Raw genomic sequence first — 27,446 nt, forward strand, 5'->3', positions numbered from 1 at the left:
AACAATGCAGTTTCAAAAGTCTTTGAAGTGTTTAAACGGGCTGTACGCGATCACAGCTGAAGAAGAGGTTGTTATCTAGCGAAACGATAGGTCATTTTCCAAAAAAAATTATAATTTATAGACTTTTTACCTTCAATAGTTCGGATTGAGCTGATCAACAAACGGACAGGGAACCACGTCATCACGTTGAAAGGTCACGCCGGCGCCGGCAATACTATTTGAACTACTATTCATATTCATCAGAATGTTATTCATATACTATTCATATTCATATTCACTGAATACTATTACTATATATATAATAGCAAACAATACTATTTGAACTATCCTCCTACGTACGGTTGCATTGTAAACAGTGGGGCGGTACTTCTGCCGGCGCCGGCGTGACCTTTCAACGTGATGACGTAGTTCCCTGTCCGTTTGTTGATCAGCTCAATCCGAACTATTGAAGGTAAAAAGTCTATAAATTATTTTTTATTTATTTTAAATGACCTATCGTTTCGCTAGATAACAACCTCTTCTTCAGCTGTGATCGCGTACAGCCCGTTTAAACACTTCAAAGACTTTTGAAACTGCATTGTTTTGGACTTAAAACCAATGAAGTCCATTGTTAGAAGAAAAATCCAGAAATGTTTTCCTCAAAAAACATATTTTCTCTCCAACTGAGGAAAGAAAGACATGGATGTCTTGGATGGCATTGGGGTGAGTAAATTATTAGGAAATTTTCATTTTGGGGTGAACTAATCCTTTAACACTTAACATTGCTTGCATCATTAAATCATTATTTTCCTGTTTTTCCCTGTTGATTTGAAACAATCTACATGTGTAAAGTGCTACATGAATACAGGCAACTTGACTTGACATAGAGTAACTGAGCAAAATTACACAATCTCAGTTCTGGCATGAGATTTTGCCACCTTATTCAGATCATTAAGAGTTGAGGTGAGGATCTAATTGAAAAAGCGGTCTTTAATAATTGAAAACACTTTGCAACTCAGGAACACACTAGCACAGACAATGCTGAATAAAAGCCAGACTACATTATGCCTGCACTGACCCACCTCAGCCCTTATTACACAGTTAAAATTGCTGTGTAAAGTTTTTTTCACAACTTTTTGCTCCCAATTAATATTTTTGAGTAGGCTAGTGATGAATGATTACAAAAGAAATCCAACTTTCATGATATATTATTGCTTAGATAATAGGACATTGTATATGTACGTATTTCATGTGAATTTAAAAGTATTTAACATGTAACTTTTCAGGTCATAAAATAAAGACAGTACTGCACTTTTCTGAGCCATTTTTGCAATGACGACTGGTCTCAATAGGTCTCAGTCCGCTCCCTTCCTAGGTTGTGAACTAGTATGTTGTGTAATTTGGGTCCGGCCGTAAATAAATCTAAAGCTAGATTATGTTCATCACCTGCCTAGCGATGTGACCAGTGCCCTGACTACTGAACTAGATCTGATTGGGACGCATCCAGTGTGATTTATATGAGTTCCTATCAGAGTTGTGGGACATAATCTAACAGCAATTAATTTTCAGCAGAACATCTATTGATTTCTAACTTGAACATTGAAAATGATTTTAAAATAAATGTCAAATGTAACATTTTCTTTTGTTTTTGAGTGTGTGTCTGTGTTATGTAATATAAAAATCATGTGCTTAAGTGGAGCAAATACTTATTGGGATAATTGGCTCTGAAACAAAGTATTTCATTCATTGTCAGTAACATAAATGTAAAGAGGATTGCTTTGGATCTGTTTTAGGACTAAAGCTTGTTATTTAATATTACCACTCTTATCGTTATTGATTGATTTTGTATGATAGCCTACTTAAATGTTGTGTCACTGCAACCTAAATAGCTGAAACCTTTGCTCCTTGCTTGCATATAAAAGAACACTCGCAGCAAACGTCCTTGAGGAAGACTCTGTTCTCATCCATCTTAAAACTCCTCTTGCCTTCCTGTGCGCAATAGTTTATGTTTTTAAAGGAAAAGTCAAGATTTGAGTAGATACATCGATTTTTCATTTTTTTATGATGTGGCTGCTGGTTTTTTTGGTGTGCGTCCTGATTTGGGCTGGTGGAACGTACTGGTACCTGTTCATCAAGCCCGGTGCGTTCTCGGTGGAGTCAGTGAGGCCGCCAGGACCTATGGAGCTGGACCAGAGAAAGAGAGACAAAGTGCTGAAACAAGGTGAATAACCAGACATCAACCTGACATGCTAAATGCTTCTTTACCCCGAGAATGTTTTAAGCCTGTTTTGATAATCCGCAACATTTTAAAAGTTAAGAGTTAATCTTCAAGTGTAACATATCACCACTTTTCTGCTGAATGCATTTAAGCTTCTATCTCTTAATTTTCATGTTTAAAACATTATAAGCATCCTATAGTTAATTCAGGAATATTGAAACAAAGTGAAGTGTTAATAGTTCACAAAACGGAAATTGCAATCATCTTATCTTCCCTATTGTTTTTGCAAAATTGCTTATATAGATTTTTTTTTTTTTAAAGCACATCATCAGAAATTAGAAAGTTGCCAGATGAAGGGGAAGTTAATCTTTTTGATTAAAGTTTTTTTTATATATATATACTAATGTGCAGTCATTTATAATAAACAAGAATTGTCACTTTTTCATGGAGATTTCATGGTGAACTCAAAATTGTATAACATATAAATCAAAATCTGTATAACTTTCTTCTGTAGAACAAAAACTGTAAAAGTACTTATTATGGAAATACTTTAAAAGAATATACTTAAGTGTGAGCTGAATGTAAAGTTTTTGAACACTGCATGTCATACTTGCAATAACACATTTGCAATTATAAAGATCCACTTTAGCACATTTATATCAATTATTTAACACACTACAAGAGTGCTTCGGCTGTCTATGTTTGTCAACACATTAAAATAAGTGCACTTTTTTGACTTAAGCATGAAATAACAATGACTTTAATTGGACCTTGAAGTTAAACTTTAATAGCACTTTTTAATAGTGCTTTAAAAGTAAAACTTTTATTGATTGATTGTGTGTTTTTGTTTGTGCCAAAGAAGTGTTTGAAATAGCATGAGTTAGTAATCCTGTTTTACCTTACAAAAAGAAGTATTATCAGATAATATATACTGGCACAGAATGTAAAGACTGCTTAAGATAATCTAATTATGTAACATTGATAATGCTATTATAAAACAATTAACATACATGCCAATGGCTTTACCCTTATCTTAATTCGATTATCCAGTTGTGATAACACTTGTAGGACTCAGAGAAACTCTTATTTAAAGTGTTTTAGGGCTTACAAAGATAATAATGTATTCAGTGATATTTTGTTGACCCCTTATCAGGCCTCTTCACCCACTGACAGCATTGAATGCTGGGAGTTAACCCAGACCAGGATTGGACTATTAATTTCCTGTATCAGTCACTGTTTCTCTTGTTCTTGGTGCAGTAAAGTGTTACATAAGATATGAACACTGTTGCTTTGAAGGTTTTTATTTTATTTTTTATATGAGTGATTACAGTAGCCTAAATATATGTCATGTGCTGGGCTCTGTGTCAAAAAAAAAGACAGATATCAAATAACAAAGTTGAAATGCATCAGCGAATTATTAAACGCAAGTTTATATTTATAAATTAAATAATGTTGTCACATATTGACAAAGAAAATAAATGTGTTATAGGATATCACTTTAATGTGTAGGCTAATAACTTAAAATACTGGCTAGTGCAGTGCAGAAAGTAAGCACACTTCAAGCACTTCCGTCACTGTAATAGTCAGAAAAGTGGAATTTTTAGGATTTATTTGATAAATAATTAGTCAAAATTAAATGTTATAATGGTATATTATTGCTGTTGTTGTTTATTGTTACTGTTATCAGTCATTTATTTCATTATTTTAGCCTCATTTGCAATAGCTTCCTGAGCAGTGGCGCCAACCTTCCCTTTGCGCCACCTGGTGGTGATTTTGCAAACATCGTGTTTACCACCAGGCCTTGTGGCGGCATTTTGGTTGACTACATACTGTACATGTATATTTACTTACTGTATGTATGTTTAGGATTCACCAAGGAGAAGATTCCAAAGGATCTTGATGCAATTATAATAGGAAGTGGTATCGGAGGAATGACGGCTGCCGCCACGATGGCCAAATCAGGGAAGAAAGTCCTGGTTCTGGAGCAGCACGACGTGGCGGGAGGCTGCTGTCACACTTTCACTGAGAAGGGCTTTGAGTTTGACGTGGGTATGGACCATCCCTTACTTCCATAAAAGAAAAATACTTTAATAAAGATTATAGGTTCTGAACTAACACAATCATCTGCGACCTCAATCACAACATCGTGATCACGTATTGGGAATAATAAAATAAATAATAAATAATGAAATATCTTTAATTATTAAAATATTACATTTTCTGGAATATAAAATGGGATTTTTTTTATCATCTGAAACATGTTGCGATTTATATTACGATGTGACTTTTTTTATTATTATTTCTCCTTTTGAGGATTATATGCTACAAACTTTCAGGTTCCATCGCTTCCGGTTAAGGTCTTTTCAGAGAAGTTACAAAAGATGAGCATAAGCGATGTTCAGTTCATATTTCTGTTCATGTGGCATCAACAGAATGCTAACAAAAAATGTAGGGCGGGGCTTAATTTTGTCCGTGGGGAATTGATTGGATGGTTGTGGTTTGCTATTGGTGGATCTCGTGTGAGTGACAGGTTGCCTCGCCCTTGTGCCAGTAAAAACGTCATCAGAGAAGAGATTATTTTGACTTAAGCTTACAGCACACGAATAAAAAAAATAAAAAAAATAATGATGTACACGGATAAATCATTTGAAATTAATACTGCAGTATTCCATTAAAAACATTTTTTTTTTGCCAATTTAGATTTTATGGAAAATTTAAGAGTAACAGCGACTTCTCAGAATGTTGGATCCATAGATATCATATAATAAAGACTAGATGTCTTGTGCGCGCTGCTGGCCAATGGAGGTCGACGTCCGCACACGGCGGCCATCTTACCACAGGGTGCTCGCTCACTCGTAACATGGTGCATGTACTTTTAAATAACCATATCTTGCTCAATTTTCTACCGATTTTCAAACGGTTTGGTTTGTTATAAACGTCAGAGATGTAGTTATGACACTGCATACATATGAATAATTATAACAATGGACTTCCATATGAAAGAATTATAGCCACGTTAATAACGTTTGTAAGAAACCAAACCGTTTGTAAATCCGTCAAGATTTCAGCGAGATAAGAGGATTTGTGTGTGTGCTGATCACTCACCTAATGCACAGCTTCCCTGTGGTAAGATGGCCGCCGGTGATGCCGGAAGTGACTCCGCCGTAAGACATCTAGCCTATATTATATGATATCTATGGTTGGATCAATCTTGAGGATTATGGGTATGGGTATTTCTTAAAAATATTGTTGTTACTAAAGTTGAAATCACACTGACTGAATTGTACTTCCAGGGGGGATTTTTACATCCAGGATTGTGTTAAGTAAAAGCAATGTTTGTGAATAATGTTTGGTTTTTTTTTCATGTAAAAGGACTTCACTACTTCGGTCAGCTGCATGAAAACGCTATGCTTAAGGTCGCTTTCGATCAAATCACTGAGGGTCAGATGGAGTTTGTGGAGCTAAAGCAGAATTTTGACAGCATTGTGATTGAAGACGGAGAGGAACAGAGAGACTACACCATCTTGAGCGGCAAGACTGAGATGGAGCGCAACCTGAAGAAGCAGTTTCCCGACGATGTCAAAGCTATTGAGGAGTTCTTTAGGATCATGAAGGTAGAGCGTCCATCATCTCATGTTTCTAAAGGCAAGCTCACACGAGACCTTTGGTTAAGAGGCAGTCCCAACCAGCAGCGAACATAAAAAAACTATTTCGCATAAATTAATGCGAGAAATTAGATTAGACAGATTTTTGCTGCGCTCACGCCATGTTGTAATTACCATAATTACGAGATGACAACATGTGACATTCTACTCTGAGCTGTTCAATCAATGCACTATCAACGCCAGTATGAATCTGCAGTGGTCACGTGGTACAAGTCGGAGCTCTCAGAAAATTCCCAGTTTACAAGTTGTTATTCCGAGTTCTACGTGGACGTGAACTTTTTTACAAGTTGTAATCTCTTAATTCTGGTAGTTACAACATGGCATGAATGTGCCTTTTGATTACGAATTTGTTTTGGTTTATACCGTCTGCACTGTGATTGAGTCCACAGTATATAGATTGTGTAACAGTATATTGGATCTGTGCAGCTCTTAAAGTCACGGCAGCATAATTTTCCCTACTACCATAATATCGTTAATCAAACAACAAAAGACAAAGAGAAAATTCACTCGCTGTTCTTGCCTGAATATTTTTTGTAACTATATTTGTAATGCAAATTTTATTTAGAAAGTGCAGTGTTAATTTACATTTGATTACAGTTTACAATTACAATACCTGAAAATCTTAAAACACTGTTTGTCAATCATATCTTCGTTCAGTTGCATTTATTTGTGCGATTGCTAATTTGTTTATTTGTTCTTTTTTAATTACTGAGGATTAATTTGTCTTTAATAATGCTTGAAATTCATATTAATTAGGCCAGTTGTTTTTGCTGTGATATTTTTAAAACCATAGGCAAAAGTTCCTGTGCTCCTTGTGTAAGCGTTCTTTAGCCTGTTGGTTTTTGTTCATGGTGTTTAGCTACAATGAAATGTTTTGCAATAAGATTTCAAATAAATTTGAATTATATATATATTTTTTTTTTTTTACCTTACTGGAATCGAAATTAGGAATTGATAAGCGGAATCGGAATAGCTAAAATTCGAACGATCCTATATGTCTCAGATCAGCGATTTGGCCGCGATCCAGGGGTTTTGTTAGCCTGACGTCGTCATACTCAGATTCTAGTCAGAATATGAGTCTGATACTGCTCCATTGGGCTGTGATTCTGACAATTTGATTGGTCCGGACAGCTCTGGTTCAAGCATAGTTGCTCCACAACGGATCAAGTCCAGACCGAACTTCTAAGTTCCGGCTAAGCCGGCTAAGTTCGGCTGGCATCCAGGCTAGGGATTTGTAGTAGATCTTGGAAATCTGTCTGTGACAGCAAAATCCGCCCAAAAGTTGTGTACTGTGAGCTTGCCTCAAGCCAAGCCTGGGCCTATGCCAGTTTTTGCATTGATCGGATGAAGTGCAAATCCTACTATGTGATTACATGCCAGTAGGATAATAGTTATGTCACCTAATTAAAATTCCTGATAATAAGGTTTATTATGCGCCATTCATGTAATACTTAGGTAATCTTTTTTTCTTTTTCTTTGTTCTTGTCTGAACTTGTCTAGAGTGATCATTCTTCCACATTTTCCCTGTCATAAAAGAAAATAAAAAAGTAAAATAAAACAAATAGTACCCTCTTGACTTTTAAAGGGTTAGTTCACCCAAAAATGAAAATTCTGTCAGTAATTACTAGGGCTGCACGTTTTCAAGTTTTTCATTAACCATTAACCGAGGCCCTTAGCGGTTAATAATCGGTTAACCATAGTGTGCGCGCCGCAACCCCGAGATAGGCGTAATTTGCGGGTGGGACATGTCCCCACCACTATTTTCTAAGGTCGATATTGTCCCCACCACTTTTGAAACATCTCGCGGCACGAATACCAATACAAATAAACAAAACATCTCCAGTTAACTAGCAGAGCTTCATTTCGTTCATTTTTTTTTTTTTTGCCGATCTAGCGCTGAAATGTTTGTTTTTTAAATCAAGTGATCAAAGTGCTCGTTGCCGCTGCGATCGAGAAGGGTCTTGTAAAACGTGCTGAGGTATTATTAATTCGTGGCCACGAAACAATTCACCTGAATATTCACCAATTCACAAAAAAAAAAAAAAAAAAAAAAAAAAAAGGGAATAAAAAGCTGTAACGTTAGGCCTACTAGAATAGTCGGCATTCACTGAAGAGCTATCTTCACAGGTAAGAAAAACAGTTTAATAATTATTATTAATTTGTGGCCACGAAACAATTCACCTGAATATTCACCAATTCACAAAAAATAGGTCTTTAGCACTATTATTAATAGTATCAAACTGTTTTTGGCCACGTTGTAATTCGTTAAATCAAAATGAGGGAGGGAATTAGTTCAACGTGTCCACGATTTATTAAAACGAGGGAACAAATAAGTCGTCGTAACAACTAATTATTTAGATCAGTGGACAGGGCGCATAAGAACAAACAGTGAGAGAGAGAGCCCCGGCCGCGCGCGCGCACTCTCACCGCCTTCAAACAACACGAGCGCTGTATTGCTCTCTCTCCCTCGCGCATATCAACACAATAGTAAAAGGTCGGAAGACCGATTGTGTTTTATAGATTAGTAGTTTGTTCATATAAAGTGTTTGATTAGCAAGTACATGTTTAGGAAATGCATAATACAAATTGTATGGTTTAATGTAACGGTAAACGGACTCTGCGGGTAAAACTGTTGTGATGAAACTGCGCATGCGCGGGGTAAAACTGCTGGGGTAAAGCTGTGGCTCTGCGGCTCTGCAGAAAGATATTATTGTGCTGCCATCAGTGGCGCGGATACTATGTTTGTTTCTGGCTCGCGCAAAGCCTTCACTCTCGGACGCGCGCTTTCTTTGCCCGCTTCATATTAGAAAACTGGTCTAGCGGTCTCTGGTGGTGCAAAAATGTATTACAACTAAATTAAATGCACGCCATTGACGCCACTTAACCGAGCAAAATGTTTCACTCGGTTAAGCAATTTTTAACGGTTAATCGGTTAATCGGTTAACCATGGACACCCCTAGTAATTACTCACCCTCATGCTGTTCCAACCCCGTAAGACCTTCGTTCATCTTCGTAACACAAATTAAGATATTTTTGATTAAATCTGAGAGCTGATCACTCCTCCATAGGCTTCTAAGTGATTGAAACTTGCTGGCCCAGAAAAGTTATTATAGAGATCGTTAATCTAGTCCAAGTGACTCCAGTGGCTCAATCTTAAGTATATCAAGCGACGAGAATACTTTTTGTGCGGAAAAACAAACAAAAATAACTACTTTATTCCACTATTCATTTCCTTCTCTCTGGGCCTCGAGTGAGTTCACGTAGTGTAACAGCGCAGCGCTTCTGTGTTGCACGTCACACGTAGGCTCACTATTGGTCGACGCTTGTCATGTGTGTGATGCGTGGTGACGTGCAACACAGACGCGCGACGCTTAAACACTACGTAAACTAACTCGAGGCCCAGAGAGAAGGAAATGAATAGTAGAATAAAGTCGTTATTTTTGTTTGTTTTTGCGCACAAAAAGTATTCTCGTTGCTTGATAAACTTAAGATTGAGCCACTGGAGTCACTTGGACTAGATTAACGATCTCTATAATAACTTTTCTGGGCCAGCAAGTTTCAATCACTTAGAAGCCTATGGAGGAGTGATCAGCTCTCAGATTTAATCAAAAGTATCTTAATTTGTGTTACGAAGATGAACGAAGGTCTTACGGGGTTGGAACAACATGAGGGAGAGTAATTACTGACAAAATTTTCATTTTTGGGTGAACTAACCCTTTAAGCTCGCTCTTCCTCTGTGTTGTCCACAGATCACAGCCAGACAGGTTCCTCTTTTAGGCATCGTAAAGCTGATTCCACAGTGGCTGGCTCTCTTTCTGATCAAAAGTGGCATCGCTGACTTCTGCTCATCCATCTTCCGTCTATCAGAATCCAGTGCCACAGACGTCAACAACAGGCTGACGAGCAACAAGGACTTGCACTTGGTCTTCTCATATTACTTCTATGGTGAGGATTTCTGCACATTAATTATTGTTGTGCACTAAACACAACAATATGCAAATATGCCAGCAGTAATAGTGTTCTAGCCCTTGTATTAGGTTTAAAGTCTGGGTTTGATGTATTCAGTGTATGTATGATGTAGATTCAATACAATTCACAAAGAATCACACTATGAAAAACAAACAAGAAATCAGGTAAAAACAGAAAACCTTTAAAGTCGGCATGAAATCAAATTTGACAAAAAATCTTTTTATATGTAATATTGTAGTGTTTATTATAAATGATTTAGCTGTGCACTTCATTATTTTTTTAAAATTCATGTATCCTTATAATCTTTAATCTAAAACATTACCCTTCCCTCCCCCCTCGAAACGACCTCTCTTCTCTTTTGGTCACGTGCCATGGCGAAAGGGTGCGGCCAGAGCCGATGAGGGTGCGGCTATCGGTGTCTGTCTCGTCTCTGCTCTCGAGGGTGAACTTGACTTGACTCATCTTGGTTCGCGGGAGGCTCATATAAATATGAGCTGATTCCTGCCTGAAAATTTAGCTGCTCGTCCTCGTCGCCAGGCTCCTCAATAAAAAATCCTTCATGGGAGGGTAACGGTGGGGAGTCCGGTGGAGAGAAATCCTCCACAACTGAATGTAAACTGGCATTCAAATCTGCCTCCATTTTGTTTGCAACGCCCCAACCTCCAACGATCAAATCAATTCCCGAAGAACGAAATCAAGCCCCGCCCTAATTTTTTTTCTAATTTCAGAAGCCGTTTCACTCAGATATACGTCACAACAAGGAAAAAATGACAATCTCAACTTCCGTTTCATGCCGACTTTAACATCTTCTCACTCTACAAAAAAAACATGAGAATATAATTTTTAAGACTATAACAACTATTTTTTGAATATTTATTCACAATTTATGAATATTATGAACAGCATTGTAATGCATTTTTACATTTTTAAAAACATTTTAAAAATTAAGTGTGGAAAAGCTCTTTTTTCTTGTGCTTTCCCGAAGCTCAAACAGTAATGCATGGCACTCACGATGCCCACATTTTTTTTAGCGTGCAACTGATAAAAATGTATCGCGGTGTATAATTTTTTTCAGATAAAAGCGTCTGGTAAATGTCTTTACACATGCCTTTAACCATGAAACGTGGTTAAATTGACTCGCAAACATCACAATTGTAATATAAATTCCATATGCACACTAGAGAATACCCATAATGCACTGTGAGGGTCCCACCGAATGAATTCCCACGTCTGACCAGAAGTTGCCATCGTCGCTGGTCCAATGTGGCAACAGCGTAATGTCATAAAATTATTTTTTAGTTGATTTTGAAATTGTTTTATTAAGGTTTATACATGATAGTTTCCATGACAGAGTTCGAGATAAATCTTTTCATTACTACTGGATCTGCCAGTTTGCTACGTTTAAAATGATTATTAAACAGCAAGCACAAAAGAGTCAGCCCTTCCGGCACACTCAGTGTCAGAATTCACTCACTCGTTTTCATTCACTCCTTCAAGTGGACTATAATAGTGGACTAATGTAGGGAATAGTGAATGAGTGTAAAGGGTGATGTGGAACACAGCCCTAGAGAAGTGTTTCTTCGATCTCTGCTCCAGGTGTTCCTCCTAAAGACTCCAGCTGTATGATCAATGCTCTGATGCTGCACCACTTCAAGCGGGGCGCGTACTACCCTAAAGGGGGCGCCAGTGAGATCCCATTCCACATCACTAAAGTCATCGAGAAATATGGGGGCCGTGTGCTGGTCCGCGCCCCTGTCAGCCGAATCCTGGTGGATAAGAAGGGAGCTGCATATGGTGAGTACATATACATAAATTCAGTTTCTTCTAATTTAGCATTTATGTAAAGTATGTATTTAATGCGGTTTGATTGACAGGAGTGACAGTGAGGAAAGGTGATGAGCATGTGGAAGTGCGGGCTCCTGTTATCATTTCCAACTGTGGGATTTTCAACACCTTCCAGAAGCTCTTACCTCCGGAAATACAAGTCAAACCAGGTGGATATTATTCTGTGTGCTTTAATGCAACATCATCTAGTGTAAAACTGCTCTTGATTGACTGGAGTTTTCTTATATTTCAGAGATTCAGAGTCGTCTGGATATGTTGAGGCCCGGTAAAGCCTCGTTCCTCCTGTTCTCGGGGTTTGATGCGACCGAGGAAGAGTTAGACATCGTGTCCACCAGCATCTGGCTCTTCAAATCCAATGACATGGATGGCATGTCAGTATTAAAAAAAAGATACTCTACAGCTACTTTAGCATTATAATACTGTATATATATATAAATTAAGTCCAAAGGCAAGAAATACAACCTGTTTATCATATTATAAAAATAATTGAATACTATGCATTTGGTAATCACTATTCCTAACTAAAACAATAACAACATTTTTTGCTCTAAACCAAAATCAGGGGTCAATGATTCAAATGGGTCAAAAAATTTATGAAAGTCAAGTAAACCCTTGAAGTACACTTTAAAAAAAGAGTATATATTATGGAAATTATATACTTTAAAAGAATATACTTAAATGTGAACTGAATGTAATGTTTTCAGACACTTAATAATTAAATGAAAATGTATTATAGTTTAAAATTATATTAAATGTAGTTAGTTGAACTTAAGAGTGCTTTTTTGATGCACTTTAGTACATATTTTTATGTAATTTCATAATTGTCTTTGAAATTTGGTTAGTGTACTGCAGTGACACATTTATGGTAAACTAATATGTGACCCTGGATCACAAAACCAGTCACATGTCGCATGGGTATATTTGTGGCAATAGCCAACAATACATTGAAATTTGGTCAAAATTATCGATTTTTCTTTTATGCCAAAAATCATTAGGATATTAAGTAAAGATCATGTTCCATGAAGATATTTTGTACACTTCCTACCGTAAATATATAAAACATTTATTTCTGTGAGTGAATGCAGCACAATCGCGAACATAAATTAACAACTTTAAAGGAGATTTTCTCAATGTTTCGATTTTTTTGCACCCTCAGATTCCAGATTTTCTAATAGTTGTATCTCGGCCAAATATTGTCCTATCCTAACAAACCATACATCTATGGAAAGCGTATTTATTCAGGTTTCATATGATGTATAAATCTCAGTTTAAAAAAATTGACCCATGTGGCTGGTTTTGTGGTCCAGGGTCACATATCTATTTTATGTCATTTATATTAAACTTGTATATCATGTATTTAAATAAATATACACGGTACTCAAATAGTAATACATTTTTAGCGATGAAGTCGCAATTTAGTGTGTTTAAAATATATTTACAATAATTGATGTCAATAATATGACATTATTACAAAGTGCACTTTTTAAAAGTGTTTTAAGAAAGTGTGCTCTCTTTAAGTACACTTAGGTGGCCTTTTTTCATTAATATTATATTATCTACAAGTACAGTTTTTAAAAAAATATACTTTTAAGATTTGAAGTACACTACAAGTGCGCATTCAATACAATTAAGTGCACATTTTCAAAAGCAAATGAAGCATATATTGGCAAACTCCATGAATCACTTGCAGCTGCGCGTATCAAACACTAGGTAGTGCTGTTGACTAAACCATTCTCGGACACGTCCCATCTCTCCAGGCCTGCTCACACACTTCTGTCTGGACAGGTTTCCTGCTCTCAGTCCAACAAGCAATTCTTATCTTCCTGCCTGTGGGAAAACATAATTCCAGTCCTTTCCAAACTTCCCTGAACTCTCATGTTGTTTTCTGATAGAGCCATATTTCTATTAGCACATAAAGTGTATAACGTGAGACTGCAGTAAACTGAGAGTCAACTTTCACCTGTAGGATGGATGAGTTCTTCGGGATGAGCAAAGACGAGGCGCCAGAGAACATTCCCATGATGCTCCTCACTTTCCCCTCAGCCAAAGACTCCACATCACAGATCCGTCATCCAGGTAACATCTTGATTTTCCAGGTAGAATCAATGATTTTTTAAGATAGTAATTTAAAGTATATGTGAATATATGTTAAAATGTAATTTCTTCCTGTGATCAAAGCTGAATTTTCAGCATCATTACTCCAGTCTTCAGTGTCACATGATCCTTCAGAAATCATTCTAATATGATGATTTGATGCTCAAGAAACATTTCTGATTATTATCAGTGTTGAAAACAGTCGTGCTGCTTCATATTTTCTGTTTGAAACCGTGATCAATTTTGTTCATGATTCTTTGATGAATAGAAAGTTCAAAAGAACAGCATTTATTTTAAATAGAAATTGTTTGTAAAAGTCTTTACTGATTCATTTAATGCATCATTACTGAATAAATCTATTTATTTCTATACTTAATTAAAAGTATGAACTTTTATACTTAAAGGAGCTGTACAGTATGTAAGAAATGTTTTTCAATTAATCATAAAATGGCACTGATATGTCACTAGACATTAAGAAATCATGTTCATTTCAAATACTTATATCACTGACAACAGTAGTCCGGCCAGGATATTGTCATTTAAAAGTGAAGTTGCAGCCCTCAACTGATGTTGATGATGTCATCTTGTGTTTTGGCCTGATGCTCCACCCTCCACCTATCTACCAATCACGAAGTCAGTAGTGTTTCGGCATCCGGGTTGCCAGCTCTGCTCTAGTTACCACAGCTACGTAGCAGCCTACGTTCCTGCTGGATCCTGCAGCCTATCTGGCAACCTCGAGTCAGGGGGGAGGGGGAGGGGATACACCGCTCTACAGTAATTTGAAAGTGATTGCAGTACCAGTTTTGGCCACAATCTTACATACGGCTCCTTTAAACAAGAAAAAAATGTGTCACTTAAAGGAGAAGTTCACTTTCAAAAAAACTTTTGCTGATAATTTACTCACCCCCATGTCATCCAAGATGTCCATGTCTTTCTTTCTTCAGTCGCAAAGAAATTAAGGTTTTTGATGAAAACATTCCAGGATTTCCCCCCATGTAATGGATTCTATTGGGACCCAAACGGTAGAAGGTCAAAATGACAGTTTCAGTGCAGCTTCAAAGGGCTTTAAACGATACCAGACGGTGAATAAGGGTCTTATCTAGCGAAACGATCGGTCATTTCCAAAATAAATAAAAAAGTTTAAGTTTTATAAGCACAAACGCTCGCCTTGCTCTGTTCTGTGATGCGCGTTGAAGACGTCACGTAATACGCAATTACGTTGAAAAGGTCACGCTTGACGTGTTTACAAATGTGCGGAAGGAGGACCATATACACATTTTCAAATGTATTTGTGTCAGTTTATCGTTTAAAATGCCCATTCGTGTGCGTATCCTGGGTGTTTTAATATTAAAAAGCCAAAAAGAACATTTTCTTCAGGACAGAAATTTTTCAAGCGTGACCTTTTCAACGTAATTGCGTATTACGTGACGTCACGAACGCGCATCACAGAACAGAGCAAGGCGAACATTTGTGCTTATAAAACTTAAACTTTTTTATTTATTTTGGAAATGACCGATCGTTTCGCTAGATAAGACCCTTATTCACCGTCTGGTATCGTTTAAAGCCCTTTGAAGCTGCACTGAAACTGTCATTTTGACCTTCTACCGTTTGGGTCCCAATAGAATCCATTACATGGGGGGAAATCCTGGAATGTTTTCATCAAAAACCTTAATTTCTTTGCGACTGAAGAAAGAAAGACATGGACATCTTGGATGACATGGGGGTGAGTAAATTATCAGCAAAAGTTTTTTTGAAAGTGAACTTCTCCTTTAATTTTTTGTTAATTTTTTTATTCAAAAAAATGATTCTCTTTTTCTCATGATTTAGAGATGTTTAGACATTTTACTGAAAAACAAGAAAACAATAATTGTTTAGAAAATACTTTTTTTGCAGTGTAATGCTGCTTAATATTTTTTGGAAACCATTTTTTTCAGGATTCTTTAATGAATAGAAAGTTCAAAACAACAGTATTTATTTCAAATAGAATCTTTTGTAAAATCATAAATGTCTTTACTGTCAATTTTGATCAATTTACTGCATCCTTAGAGAATCAAAGTATGAATTTCTTCTTTAAAAAAAAAACATACTGACCTCAAACTTTTGAACAGTATAGTGTAGGTATGATTTTAATCGCCTGCATGAGTCTGATATTAAAATAAAGAAAAACACGTCATTATTCAGACAGCTAATGTTCGCTGAGAATGTTACTTTTCAAGGTACTTTTGCATTTATAAAGGTCGTGTTTGTCGTTTGTATCTGCATAATCATGCAAATTTAAATCATGATTCTGTTGTGCTGTTAATAATGTCATGCCATATTCTAACTTTTCCAGGCAAGTCAACTATGACGATCCTGACCATGGTCAACTATGAATGGTTTGAAGAGTGGAAAGACAGTAGAGTGAGGAAAAGAGGCGACGATTATTTCAACTATAAGATGAGATTTGCGAACCATCTCTTTGACTGGGCCTGCAAACACTTCCCGAAACTCAGAGAAAAGGTACTTCGAAATCTGTTATTTTTACATGGAAAATGAGTGAAAAAGGAGAAGTGTGTAATCTTTTCAGGGTTAAAATACTTTTGTCCTATCCTGTTTAATGAGCAGAGTCACGTAAGTCAAGTTAGTCATTCATAGGTTGACTGAAGAGTCTAAACAGGGATCCATTAACCATTGAGACACTGATAACTGAATTACCTGCGATACGATTACTGGGTTGAGCATTGAATCGTAGCTGGTGTTTATCAACAACATCTCTGTAAAACATTTCATTAGTCTCATGACCACCCATAGCCCGTTCATTGACTTGCCGAAGAGTGGGAATGATTTTCATTATTACCTGGAGAAAGTCATTCCCATTCATCTCAACGGCAGTTGCTTTGCTAGCAAAGGACACCCACTTAAGGCCTTCATATACTCACAGCAAAGTTCTTTTTCGTTCTTCATTTAGGGGTAAAAAGAATCTTTAAAGGGGTGGTATAATGCCCCTTTCACAAGATGTAAAATAAGTCTCTGGTGTCCCCAGAGTGTGTATGTGAAGTTTTAGCTCAAAATACCCCACAGATATTTTTATATAGCATTGTCAACTTTTGAGGGTGAGCAAAAACACACCGTTTTTGTGTCTGTCCCTTTAAATGCAAATGAGCTGCTGCTCCCGGCACAGGGGGCGGAGCTTCAGGAGCTTGAAAATTTCAAAAACTTGTAGCCTTTTATGTTCAAACCGGATTCAGACAAAGATGGAGAGACTCAAGAAAAAGTGCCAACATGTAGAAGCAACAGGACATTTCTGAATGGTTAGTTGATGAATTTATGTAGCTGATGTGCAGTTATCTTCTAGTCATTGATTAGCATATTCTGTCTTGATAATCTATAAATCGTGTTCCGGGGGTGGGGTTTATGTAAATTTTTAGTGATGTCACTAACCCAGGAGGAATGTGGTGTAGTCTCTACCAGCCAGGGACGGACTGGGACTAAAAAAAACGGCCCTGGACTTTGACTAGGCCCGGCCCAAAGCAATCGGCGTGCGGAAACTCGACAACAACAACAACAACAATAACGCCTGGCATGAGTGTCACAAGACTTTAATTGTGGCTCATGATACTATACCATCCAAATTATAGCAATAGCACTGATGTTGACTAGATGTTGTGTTAAAAGCATATTATTCTAGATTAACTTGAATACTCACATATAAATGGACTTGGTCTAAGCTCAACCTGAATAAACAAATGATGGAATGGATTTTAAAAAAAAACAAACAGGTTTTATTCAAAGATAGCATGGATGGAATAGATTATATAATATGCTGTTATAACAGCATATTATACAATCTATTCCATGCTGTCTTAAAATGAATTTATTACTTAATAATCTTAATTAATTTATGCAGTAATTAATCTTACTGCACAAATAATAATACCACATCTAAATGAAAATACACCATTACAAATGTAACCAAAGTTTGTAAGCATTAACTGTAACGTTACCAACATTTTTACCAACATTTTTAAAAGTAAAAGCACAACATATTTCTTAATATTAGCTACTGCATGTGGCATTTTACAGCTAAAATGTTGAAGTTTAGCCGTAATCATTAAAAACGTAGCAACCTGAATATCACTTCCTAACATCATCCCTAGCAAGTAACTCTCTTTCTCCTTTCTCTTACTTGCCCTGGATCTGCCTGTGGAACCAGCTCATCTTTCTGTCCCTCATCATCACTGGTGGCATGTTGCTGCATAGCTGTCTGGCTCACTTCTTCACTGCTGCTAATATTTAACTGCGAGGTGCTGCTGCTGGCTGTGCTGCTAAATATTTCAGTTAGTTTGCGATATTTAGCGGCTTCAGTATCTAATTCTAAATTCCGCAATTTTTTTTTTCTCTCGCCTTCTCAGCCACACCCTTTTCTTTCCGTTTTTTACCCGCGGCCGCGTTGCATATTGTTTGCTTGTTTCTATGCTTCTATCTAACGTCTTTGCTTTTCCTTACTTGGCGGCCACGGCCAGTGCAGCTGGCATCCAACTTAAAGGTGCATTGCTGCCACCTACAGTACTGGAGTGTGAAACAGATTAGTGGGGGAAAAAAACAGGTGATGACTGCGTGCGTGGCGGGTGGTGGGCCGGCCCGCCGGCGGTCCTGGAGTACCGGCCGTTCTGTGATTCTCCAGATCACACAGATGGCCAGTCCGCCCCTGCTACCAGCCGTTTGTTGTAGTCCTTAAAAAGCGATTTCTTTAAAAGCAAATATCTCCCTTTGCTTTGAACTTTGAGCGTCATAACTTTGCAGATGTTGTTTATGCTCAAACAGCAACATTACACACTAACTAAAGTTAGAAAAGTGAAATCATAATCAACCGCCCCAGTTTAAACGATAAAATAGACCTCAAAATAGAACATTTAACCTTTTTTTCTTGGAGTGTACTTAGGATTTAGTTTGAGGCGCTTAGTGTTAAAGTTCATAGTGTGAACACATTGATTTTTTCGGTCGGAAAATGATTGGATTATTGAATCTATTAAAGATTATAAGGGCACATGAATTTTAAAAAAATAATGATGTGCACAGATAAATCATTTATAATAACCACTGAAATATTCCATTAAAAAATGATTTTTTATGTTTTTGAAAGAAGTATCTTTAATAATACAGTAGAAATAGCAATATTGTAAATACACTTTGCCTATTTGAATATATTTAAAATGTAATTTATTCCTGTGATGGCAAAGCTGAATTTTCAGCAGCCAAACCTGTTCATTTTGGTTCCATGATGACTTGAGCTGAACTGTATATTTAGCTTTGTTTATATTTAGACTTGAGCTCTCTGTATATAGAGCTCAAGTTATCATGAAATCAAAATGAACAGGTTTGGCTGCTGAAAATCCAGCTTTGCCATCACAGGAATAAAGTACTGTGTCTGCTAAATAATCAGTACTTATTACATTTGGATGGGCATCATTCTGCAGTCTGGACTGGGCAGTCAGAAAGTGAGCGTGATTGAGTGTTCAGAATGATCACACTGTCTCTCTCTCTGTGTGACTCAGCTGGTGTATCAGGAGGCAGCAACTCCTCTCACAAACACACACTACCTCGGCTGTAACCAAGGGGCCATATACTCCGCTGATCACAACCTGGGCCGCTACTACTCAGAGGCCATGGCTCGAAATCGATGTGACACTCCCGTCAAAAACCTTTATTTGTCAGGTACAGTCTTCCTCCGGCTCTTCACTGTTTTCAAACTGGGGCTGCACAGAAACTTGCATGAAACACTTTATTAGGTTACATCTGTTAACATTAGATAGCTACGCTAGTAGCTAGTAGCTATCTAGTTAGTTCACCCAAAAATGAAAATTCTGTCAGTAATTACTCTCCCTCATGTTGTTCCAACCCCGTAAGACTTTTATGGGATTGAAACTTGCAAACTCAGAAAGTTAGTAAAGACATCGTGAAAATAGTGATTACGGTGGCTCAAACTTAAGTTTATCAAGCGACGAGAATACTTTTTGTGTGTAAAAAAACAACAAAAATAATGACTTTATTCAACTATTCATTTTCGTCTGTGTGGGCCTGAATGAATTCACATAGTGTAACAGCGCATGCGCTTCTGTGTTGTACGTCACATGCATGACCAGCGTCGGCCAATCGTGAGCCTACGTTCTGACGTACAACCCAGAAGCGCTGCGCTGTTACACTATGTGAATTCATTCAGGCCCACACAGACGAAAATGAATAGTTGAATAAAGTCATTATTTTTGTTTGTTTTTTGCGCACAAAAAGTATTCTCGTCGCTTGATAAACTTAAGGTTGAGCCACTGTAGTCACTTGGACTATTTTAAACATTGTCTTTACTAACTTTTCTGGGCCGGCAAGTTTCGAGTGAGACAGCTCTCAGATTTAATCAAAAAATCTTAATTTGTGTTCTGAAGATGAACGAAAGTCTTACGGGGTTGGAACAACATGAGGGAGAGTAATTACTGACAGAATTTTATGTACTTTCAATGTACTTACAAAACAAGTACTGGTTAATATAATGTAACTACATGGGTTAAGGTCAGGTTTAGGGGTGAGTTCAGGACTAGTACCTAGTTATTACCCAGTTATTGTAATTAATACGTATATAGTATGTTCATGTGAAACAGGACTGTAAATTAAAGCGCTACCTTAATCTTAATGTTAATTTCAACCTTTACTAATGCATTATTAAAATCAAAAGCTGCATCTGTTAATATTATTTAATGGACCCGAGCTAACATGAACTAACAATGAACAGTTGTATGTTATTAACTAACTTTAACAAAGATTAATAAATAGTCAACAAATGTATTGCTCATTGTTAGTTTTAATCTCAAGGTAAGTTATACAAAAATAAATAAAATATAAAATAAATCAATAATTATAAAATAAAATTAATATTTTTTTTTATATTATATTGATATTGGTTAATAAAATGTATATTATTATACACACAGATTTATATATATATATATATATATATATATATATATATATGCAAAAGCCTCTAAGTGCCATCCGAAATTTTCTTCTAAAATTAATAATTTTATCAAGCTTGTATGTTTATGTTCAGTTATTTCACTTTAATGGCAATGAAAATTACCTATTAATTGTCATTAAAGTGAAATTACTGAACTTAAATATACGAGCTTGATAAAAATGCTCATTTTAGAAGAAAATTTCAGATGGCACTTAGAGGCTTTTGCATCTGAAGTCTTCATATTTATATATATTATAAATGCGCATAGCTATAGTTACTAATATGCAATATTTAGCAACAAATATTTTTTGCCACTACATTCCATTTAAAGATCAGAGCATTTGAACTTGTTTTCTGTGCATTACAGGCCAGGACATGTTTAGCTGTGGTATCGCTGGTGCATTGCATGGTGGTCTTCTCTGTGCCGCCACCATCCTAAGCTACCGTGTGTACATCGACCTCATGCTTGTTAAGAAACAGCTCAAGTGGAAGAAAGCAAAGGAGACAGCGAGACTGGAGAAGGTGAAGAAGCAGTGATGAAGCTGCAGTTAAACAGGAGAACTGAACAGGTAATGTTAATGTGCGTTCAAGTCATGTGTCCCGGATGGAGCCAGCACAACATCAGCACCGGGTCCTCCAGCTCCACCACTCGTTCACAATCACAGGAACCTATCACTCCCTCATCAAAAACCCTTCAAAAGCACACACTCGCCTGGCGTCAGACTGTTCATCATCTGTGTGCTCGTCTAACCATCCTGAGTAGAAACTAAGACTCCTCAGTTATTGTAATATAACTATAACATGTAACGATGAAGTTTAGAGTGGCTTCATAAATGAATGAAAAACATACAGTTAATACATTCAGCTGAAGAACATTGCAGTATTTTTGTGTAGTTAATTAAGAAGGTTCACTGCCATCTTGCTCAGACCGAAGTGACTTGAACGCACCTGACGTTGTAAACACGACTTCCCAACTCGTAAATACGAACTTCCCAGGAGGACTTGAACGCAGGTTAAGCACTAAAATAAAAACAAATACTTATTTCTACAGAAACAGAAGAAATATTTTTAAAAATGGAAGAGCAGCCCTTAATTGTTGCTTTGGGGTTAGTCAGTATACTTTAACCTATTATCAGTTAAAGATTTTAATATTATGTATAAACCTATAATATTGCCTTTTGACATAATCTATAAATAGCAATGAATTCAGAGAAAATATGTATTTTTTATTATTTTTTTCACCTAAAATGCTACAATATAGAGCGTATTTTTGCAGAAGTTTGCATCATGCTTGTTCCCTCAACGAAAAGCCAATAGGTGAATTATTGCCAGACAAAAAAATCTGTTTAAAAAGTTAATGATTTTTATGATATTCCTCATGATAGACTTGAACTTTTAGGCCTAAATACAGTCGTATGGTCAGATGTCATCAGTGAGTCAGATGTAAAGGCTATAAATGACCTGCTTCAATGTCACCAGCTTTCAACAACTCTTTCAGTCTTCATTTAAAACATTTCCCCTGAAAGTTTGAGTTATAATAGCAATAGAGCATGATTATAAACACACTGAGGCTGTGAAAGCGTCTAGTGAGTAGATGAGTTTACATGTTCACTGTGATGATGTTTAATGTCCGACAACCTCTGTTTATAGTCCCATTTAAACACTTGTTAGCATCCTCCTTTTCAGGACAGTGCTGATGTATTTTAATGTTGTGAAATAAAAGGTTAAAATGTGTTTTTGTGTTTTTTTCAAGCATTTAACTAAAACCCCATTGACTGGGACGTGCTAAAATGCAAACTCATTTTCGAGTTTTAGCGTACAAAAAAAAAGTAATTCCCGCAGTATTCTAATTCAACTCAGGTTAAAATCTCAATGCAATAAAAAAAATCAGGCTTAAACTGTCAAAGGAGCTTTTAAAAAGCATTAGGATACATCAGATCTGTAAAACTAAGTACCGATAACAACATCGACACATTACCTGGTTTTCAAGCAGACCTCCCACCTTTACGCTCCGCTAACCCAGGCTTGATCCCCATGGATATTGGTGCACTAGCAGGAATCAAAGGAATTGTGGGAAACCTCAGACTTCCTGATTTAAGTGGACATTTCCCCTGGGATTCCCTTACAGATTGGTTGGCATAACACTGCCCCTGACAGGCGTGTGTGTTTGGGTCGAGGAGGAGGATATGAATGGCCTCACTGTGATTCAGAGTCCGAGTCTAAATGCGGCTCTACTCCTGTACGCATGGGTTGATATTCCCATGAAATAAATCTCCAAAGTGAGTTTTAGGCAAGTCAGGTTCATAAAAATGAGGAATAAAAACAACGCTTTCATTAAGGTTGATTTTTCAGAGCTGCAGTGCCAACTGCATTTGTCTTTTATACAAATATCATTAAAAGCCTGTTGATAAAATGAAGCACTCCCAGCGTCTTCCAACTGAGAATTATGAAAATGTGTCAGGGCTTGGATTACACATTTTCAAAGAGTCCAGAATAGACAGAAATGAACTTGTTTAAGATGCAGGGGAAATGGGTTTTGTTTGAACTGCAACCAAAAACACTTAAGAGAAGCAAAACACACAGTAGTTAGAAGCCAGATGGGTGAAATGGACCCTGTAATCTCAACGCATTTCATGGATGATTTCAACTGTAGTGACACAACATACAGAATAGTAGAATGCAACACGAATGGGAGCAAAACTAGGCAAAAACTTGACTATGAAAAGAAAAACACAAAATTGAATGGTTTTGCTGTATCATCTTCCTTATTGGCAGATATAGTGATGAGTCTGATGACTGATACTTACACAGTTTATGTAAGTCTGTTATGCTGTTATAAAGTTATTAGAATTTCATTTTACCTTTTGGCTATATTTAATATCAGCGATTTCACCGAATTTTGCTCAGCCCAATAAAATGTATGTTTTTTTCCTCCTTGGGTGTGAGCTTACATTTATGCATTTGGCAGACGCTTTTATCCAAAGTGACTTACATTGCATTTCAAGGTATACATTTTACATTCTTATCAGTTCTTGCTTTCCCTGGGAATCGAACCCATGACCTTGGCGTTGCAAGCGCCAACACTCTTCTGTTTGAGCTTCTTCTCACTTTATCATACTATACAAACCTGGTTTAACAACAAAAACACATATGCAAACTAAAGATCATTTAAATTTTAAAAAATATATATTTTCTCTAAAGGTTCAATAAACTGTTCCATAAAAAATAAAAAAGATTTTCATAATGCAGGCTTTACAATGTTACTATTTCTATATAAAAGGTCTAATGCAAAATAGACCATGCATGTGGTAGCTGAAGCTCAAATGACACAGCTGTTTACAATTGTGGCCATCATCATTTGTGCATAGCATTTGGCTAAACACAGCAAATGATGGATGATGAACTCAGGGGTGTTTGATGTCTCCGCCCCCTGTAGTATAAGCTCCTCCCATGGGCGGGGCTTAACGCCTGTCTCTTGTCCCAGAGCTCTGCTGCTGTGTGCAGGCCAGAAGATCCAGCTGTTTCTAATCTGAGTGGGCTGTTCAGAGCGTCCGAGCCAGAAACACAAAGAGGAGAGAGAGGGGGAAGGCAGGAAACTTGTTTTTAGCTGGAGAGAAAAAATAACGAACTCTAAAAACTGCCACATTAATTACCAGTAGTTTATTAACTGTGCAATAATGTGTCATCATCACATAACATAAAAGTTACAATAAATATTAGTTTGAACATTGTGGACTGACTAAAGCTAAATATGGATTTGCTTGCAAACATGGTTTTGCCTGCAATTAATTCATTCTACATGTATAAAGGGCAATGTTATTTTAATATCTTTGAGATACAATTTTTATTTTTATTTTATATTCAATCAATGTAAAAAATAAAAAATAAAGTAATTTTACCGACATTTCCATTAACCTAAAACACAACGCAATGCAATGCGTAATTCAAAATGCAGGTAAAACACCTGTAAAACAAAACACGGAAAATTCCTTCATATTTATACAGTACATTGTGCCCTATTTTTAAGGCCTTTTTACAGTGTTTTCAAAGTTTTTGTAATTTTGTTATTGTTTTTTATGTCTAGTTTTCATACATTTTGATTTCAGTTTTAGTTATCTTAGTAGCCTACATCAAGTTAAACTAAAATAAAATGAGAAATGTTACCTCAGCAACTATCTGAAATAAAATAGTTTAAGTAGGCTAAAATATATATTTTTTAATACTTTACTTTATTTACATTTACGTTTATTTTATTTCAAGTAACAAACATTTTTTTTATGGTTTAGTTTAAGTTTATTATAATAACCCTGATCTAGGAAAAATTTGTAAAAAGGGAAGCGAGTACAAGTATGGTTGTCTTTCCCAGCTGTTTTTAATATTTTCTGCTCTATATCTAACTCATTTAGTGTGTTAGAGAGCGAGAGAGAGAGCATTGTTGGCGTAGTCAGCACTTCACGACAATCCAGCAAAGATTTTTCCATGTCTGTGGAAAACAGGCTAGACTCAAACACAACAGTAAAATGGCTTTGACCTTGGCGGCGCGACTAAAAAACGAAAGTAGATCTCGCACAGCATTCAACTGAACAGAAGTGACATGTTTGTATTAACAAAATAGTCACTATATTCAAAAATCTCAAAATAAGATGAAGAAAGTGTCTGTAATCTGTGATGTCAAAAGAAGCCGGTCCTCGTGATTGGTGGAGTGTCTGTAGGTCCGAAAGTCTTGTTCTGTTGGAGGAGTGTTTTGCTTCTGACTCACAGCACTGGAATTCTCTTTGGCAGCTTCTCTCCTCTCCGTTTTCAGCTGGTGGATATATTGCCTGGGGTAAATTTTGTTACATGCAGGACCGAGCGAGAAGGAGTGAGAGGAGGAAGAGGAGGAGGAGGAGGCCTTGTAAAGGGAAAAAGTCCAGGTTTATACACTGAGAAACAAACAAAGGAAGTGAAGTCACATTCTTCACATGGGAAAAACTCAGCAACATCTAAATGGGATCAAATACGAATCCTAGGATTCACCTGGACAAACCTAAACCTATTATTTTTATCTGAGTTCGATTTCAGAGGTTTTTTTTTAGTTCTATTCTATTTTATCTGAGTTCTATTTAATTTCCATTAGAATCTAATCTAGATGTCAGGGTTGTGGTCAGTAGAATAACATCTTGATTAGATTCCAATGGAAATGAGAATCTAATCGAAATGTTATGGTTAGTAGAATAAGTCGACAAGTACTTGCAAAGTTACTTATAGTCAGTATCTGTTGGGGAGCATCAAAATAAAGTGTTAGCAGATATTAAGCAGACAGTCTACTAATACTCTAATGACTGCTAGTTAACATGTAGTAGCAAAGTTACTTATAGTTAGTAGAATGTCTAAAGTGGACAATCGAAATAAAGTGTTATATGTTTTTGCCTTTCCATTTATCATGTTATTTCTCAACAATGTCAATAAGCAGCAAAACTGATGCTCGGGTAGTTAAAAATACATTTCAAGGGAATATTGATTTGTGGTCATTAAAAAAAAAAAAAAAAAAAATGCTTCACCAGTGAACTTTAAAACAGCTAAATACAGAGCATTTAAAAGACATACAGTACATTCTTCTTATACATATTAAAATCGTAATGTGGAAAATTTTATACAATACCCACAAACAGTGTAGTTATTAGTCTTTGCATGCTTTAAATGTTACAAGGTGAAGACAGCAAAGCTTGAGGCAACACACACACCCCTGCTGTCACACACTAATCTGCTGCAGACAACAATCACACTAAATACCCCCTCTCTAAACACACACACAGCCTCTACTTCTACTAAATAACCCCCGCTGACAGCAAGCCTCACTTAAGCCATCTCTGCGGTAGCCTGTCACATAATTGTATTGAAACAGTTTGGGTGGGAACTGCAATTACTGTACATTCTATGCTATTAAATTAAGAGATAAAAAAGAGTATTTGATAAAACTATATGCTATATAAAGCCCTGCATTGTTTGTGATGCCATATAAATGTCTGATACAATTTAGCAACATCACAATGATATTCAGACTAACGGCACACTTTTAGAGTAAAAAGAGTGTGATTACTCTTAACAGTTCAATACAAGTTATTAAGTAGACTAACTTATATTTTAGGCATAATATTGCCATGTTACTTTGTCTATTTTTTGCTCTGCCACCGAAAATCCTAATGAAGCCACAGCGGCATGATTCGTAGTGGTGTTTCGTTCTTTACTGAATCAGTGTTTTTGAACGAACCGGCTGAGTGAATGATTCAATGGGCCCTAATTTAACGATCTAAGTGCATGGTCTAAAGCGCACGGCGCAAGTTCACTTATGGCGTGTCCGAATCCACTTTTGCTAGTTTAATGACGGGAAAAATGGTCGGCGCTCCCGGCGCATGGTCTAAAAGGGTTGTCCCTATTCTCATAATGAGTAATGGGTGTGTTTTGGGATTTACATGTTAAACCAATCAGAATCTCATCTCCCATTACCTTTAAATGCCAGTTGCGCTCACGCCATGGCAGATTCGCTATCATCTAAGATAAGCAGATCACCTATGGGACAAGCCGGATTCCACCATATCTTTATGTACACAATAATAAGCTTTTACATTGTAATTTGGCATGTTTGTGTGCTGCTGTGCATCCCTGTGTGTGTAATAAGCAGAGTGTACGCGCGTTGTGGACCCGCCTATAGGCG

The 27,446-nt window shown here is 36.7% G+C and overlaps 1 protein-coding gene across 1 annotated transcript; it reads left to right on the forward strand.

Moving 5' to 3' along the window:
- Positions 1-1,981: 1,981 nt before the first annotated feature.
- LOC311096592 (inactive all-trans-retinol 13,14-reductase) lies at positions 1,982-22,096 on the forward strand. The gene is made up of 11 exons (XM_084135851.1): positions 1,982-2,200; positions 4,064-4,246; positions 5,570-5,811; positions 9,612-9,807; positions 11,428-11,625; positions 11,706-11,825; positions 11,909-12,047; positions 13,643-13,752; positions 16,103-16,269; positions 19,305-19,464; positions 21,120-22,096. The coding sequence occupies exons 1-11, from the start codon at positions 2,041-2,043 to the stop codon at positions 21,287-21,289; spliced, it is 1,845 nt and encodes a 614-aa protein (XP_083991977.1). The 5' UTR covers positions 1,982-2,040; the 3' UTR covers positions 21,290-22,096.
- Positions 22,097-27,446: the final 5,350 nt, after the last annotated feature.

This window comes from Abramis brama (assembly GCF_963993115.1).
Source record: "Abramis brama genome assembly, chromosome: 14".
NCBI lineage: Eukaryota > Metazoa > Chordata > Actinopteri > Cypriniformes > Leuciscidae > Abramis > Abramis brama.

Bases quoted from the DNA above. Each gene is read 5' to 3' on its own strand.
- LOC311096592 (XM_084135851.1), top strand. From the start codon at position 2,041: ATGATGTGGCTGCTGGTTTTTTTGGTGTGCGTCCTGATTTGGGCTGGT. The intron at 11,626-11,705 runs GTGAGTACATAT...TTTGATTGACAG, and splicing joins TAAGAAGGGAGCTGCATATG to GAGTGACAGTGAGGAAAGGT. The intron at 11,826-11,908 runs GTGGATATTATT...CTTATATTTCAG, and splicing joins GGAAATACAAGTCAAACCAG to AGATTCAGAGTCGTCTGGAT.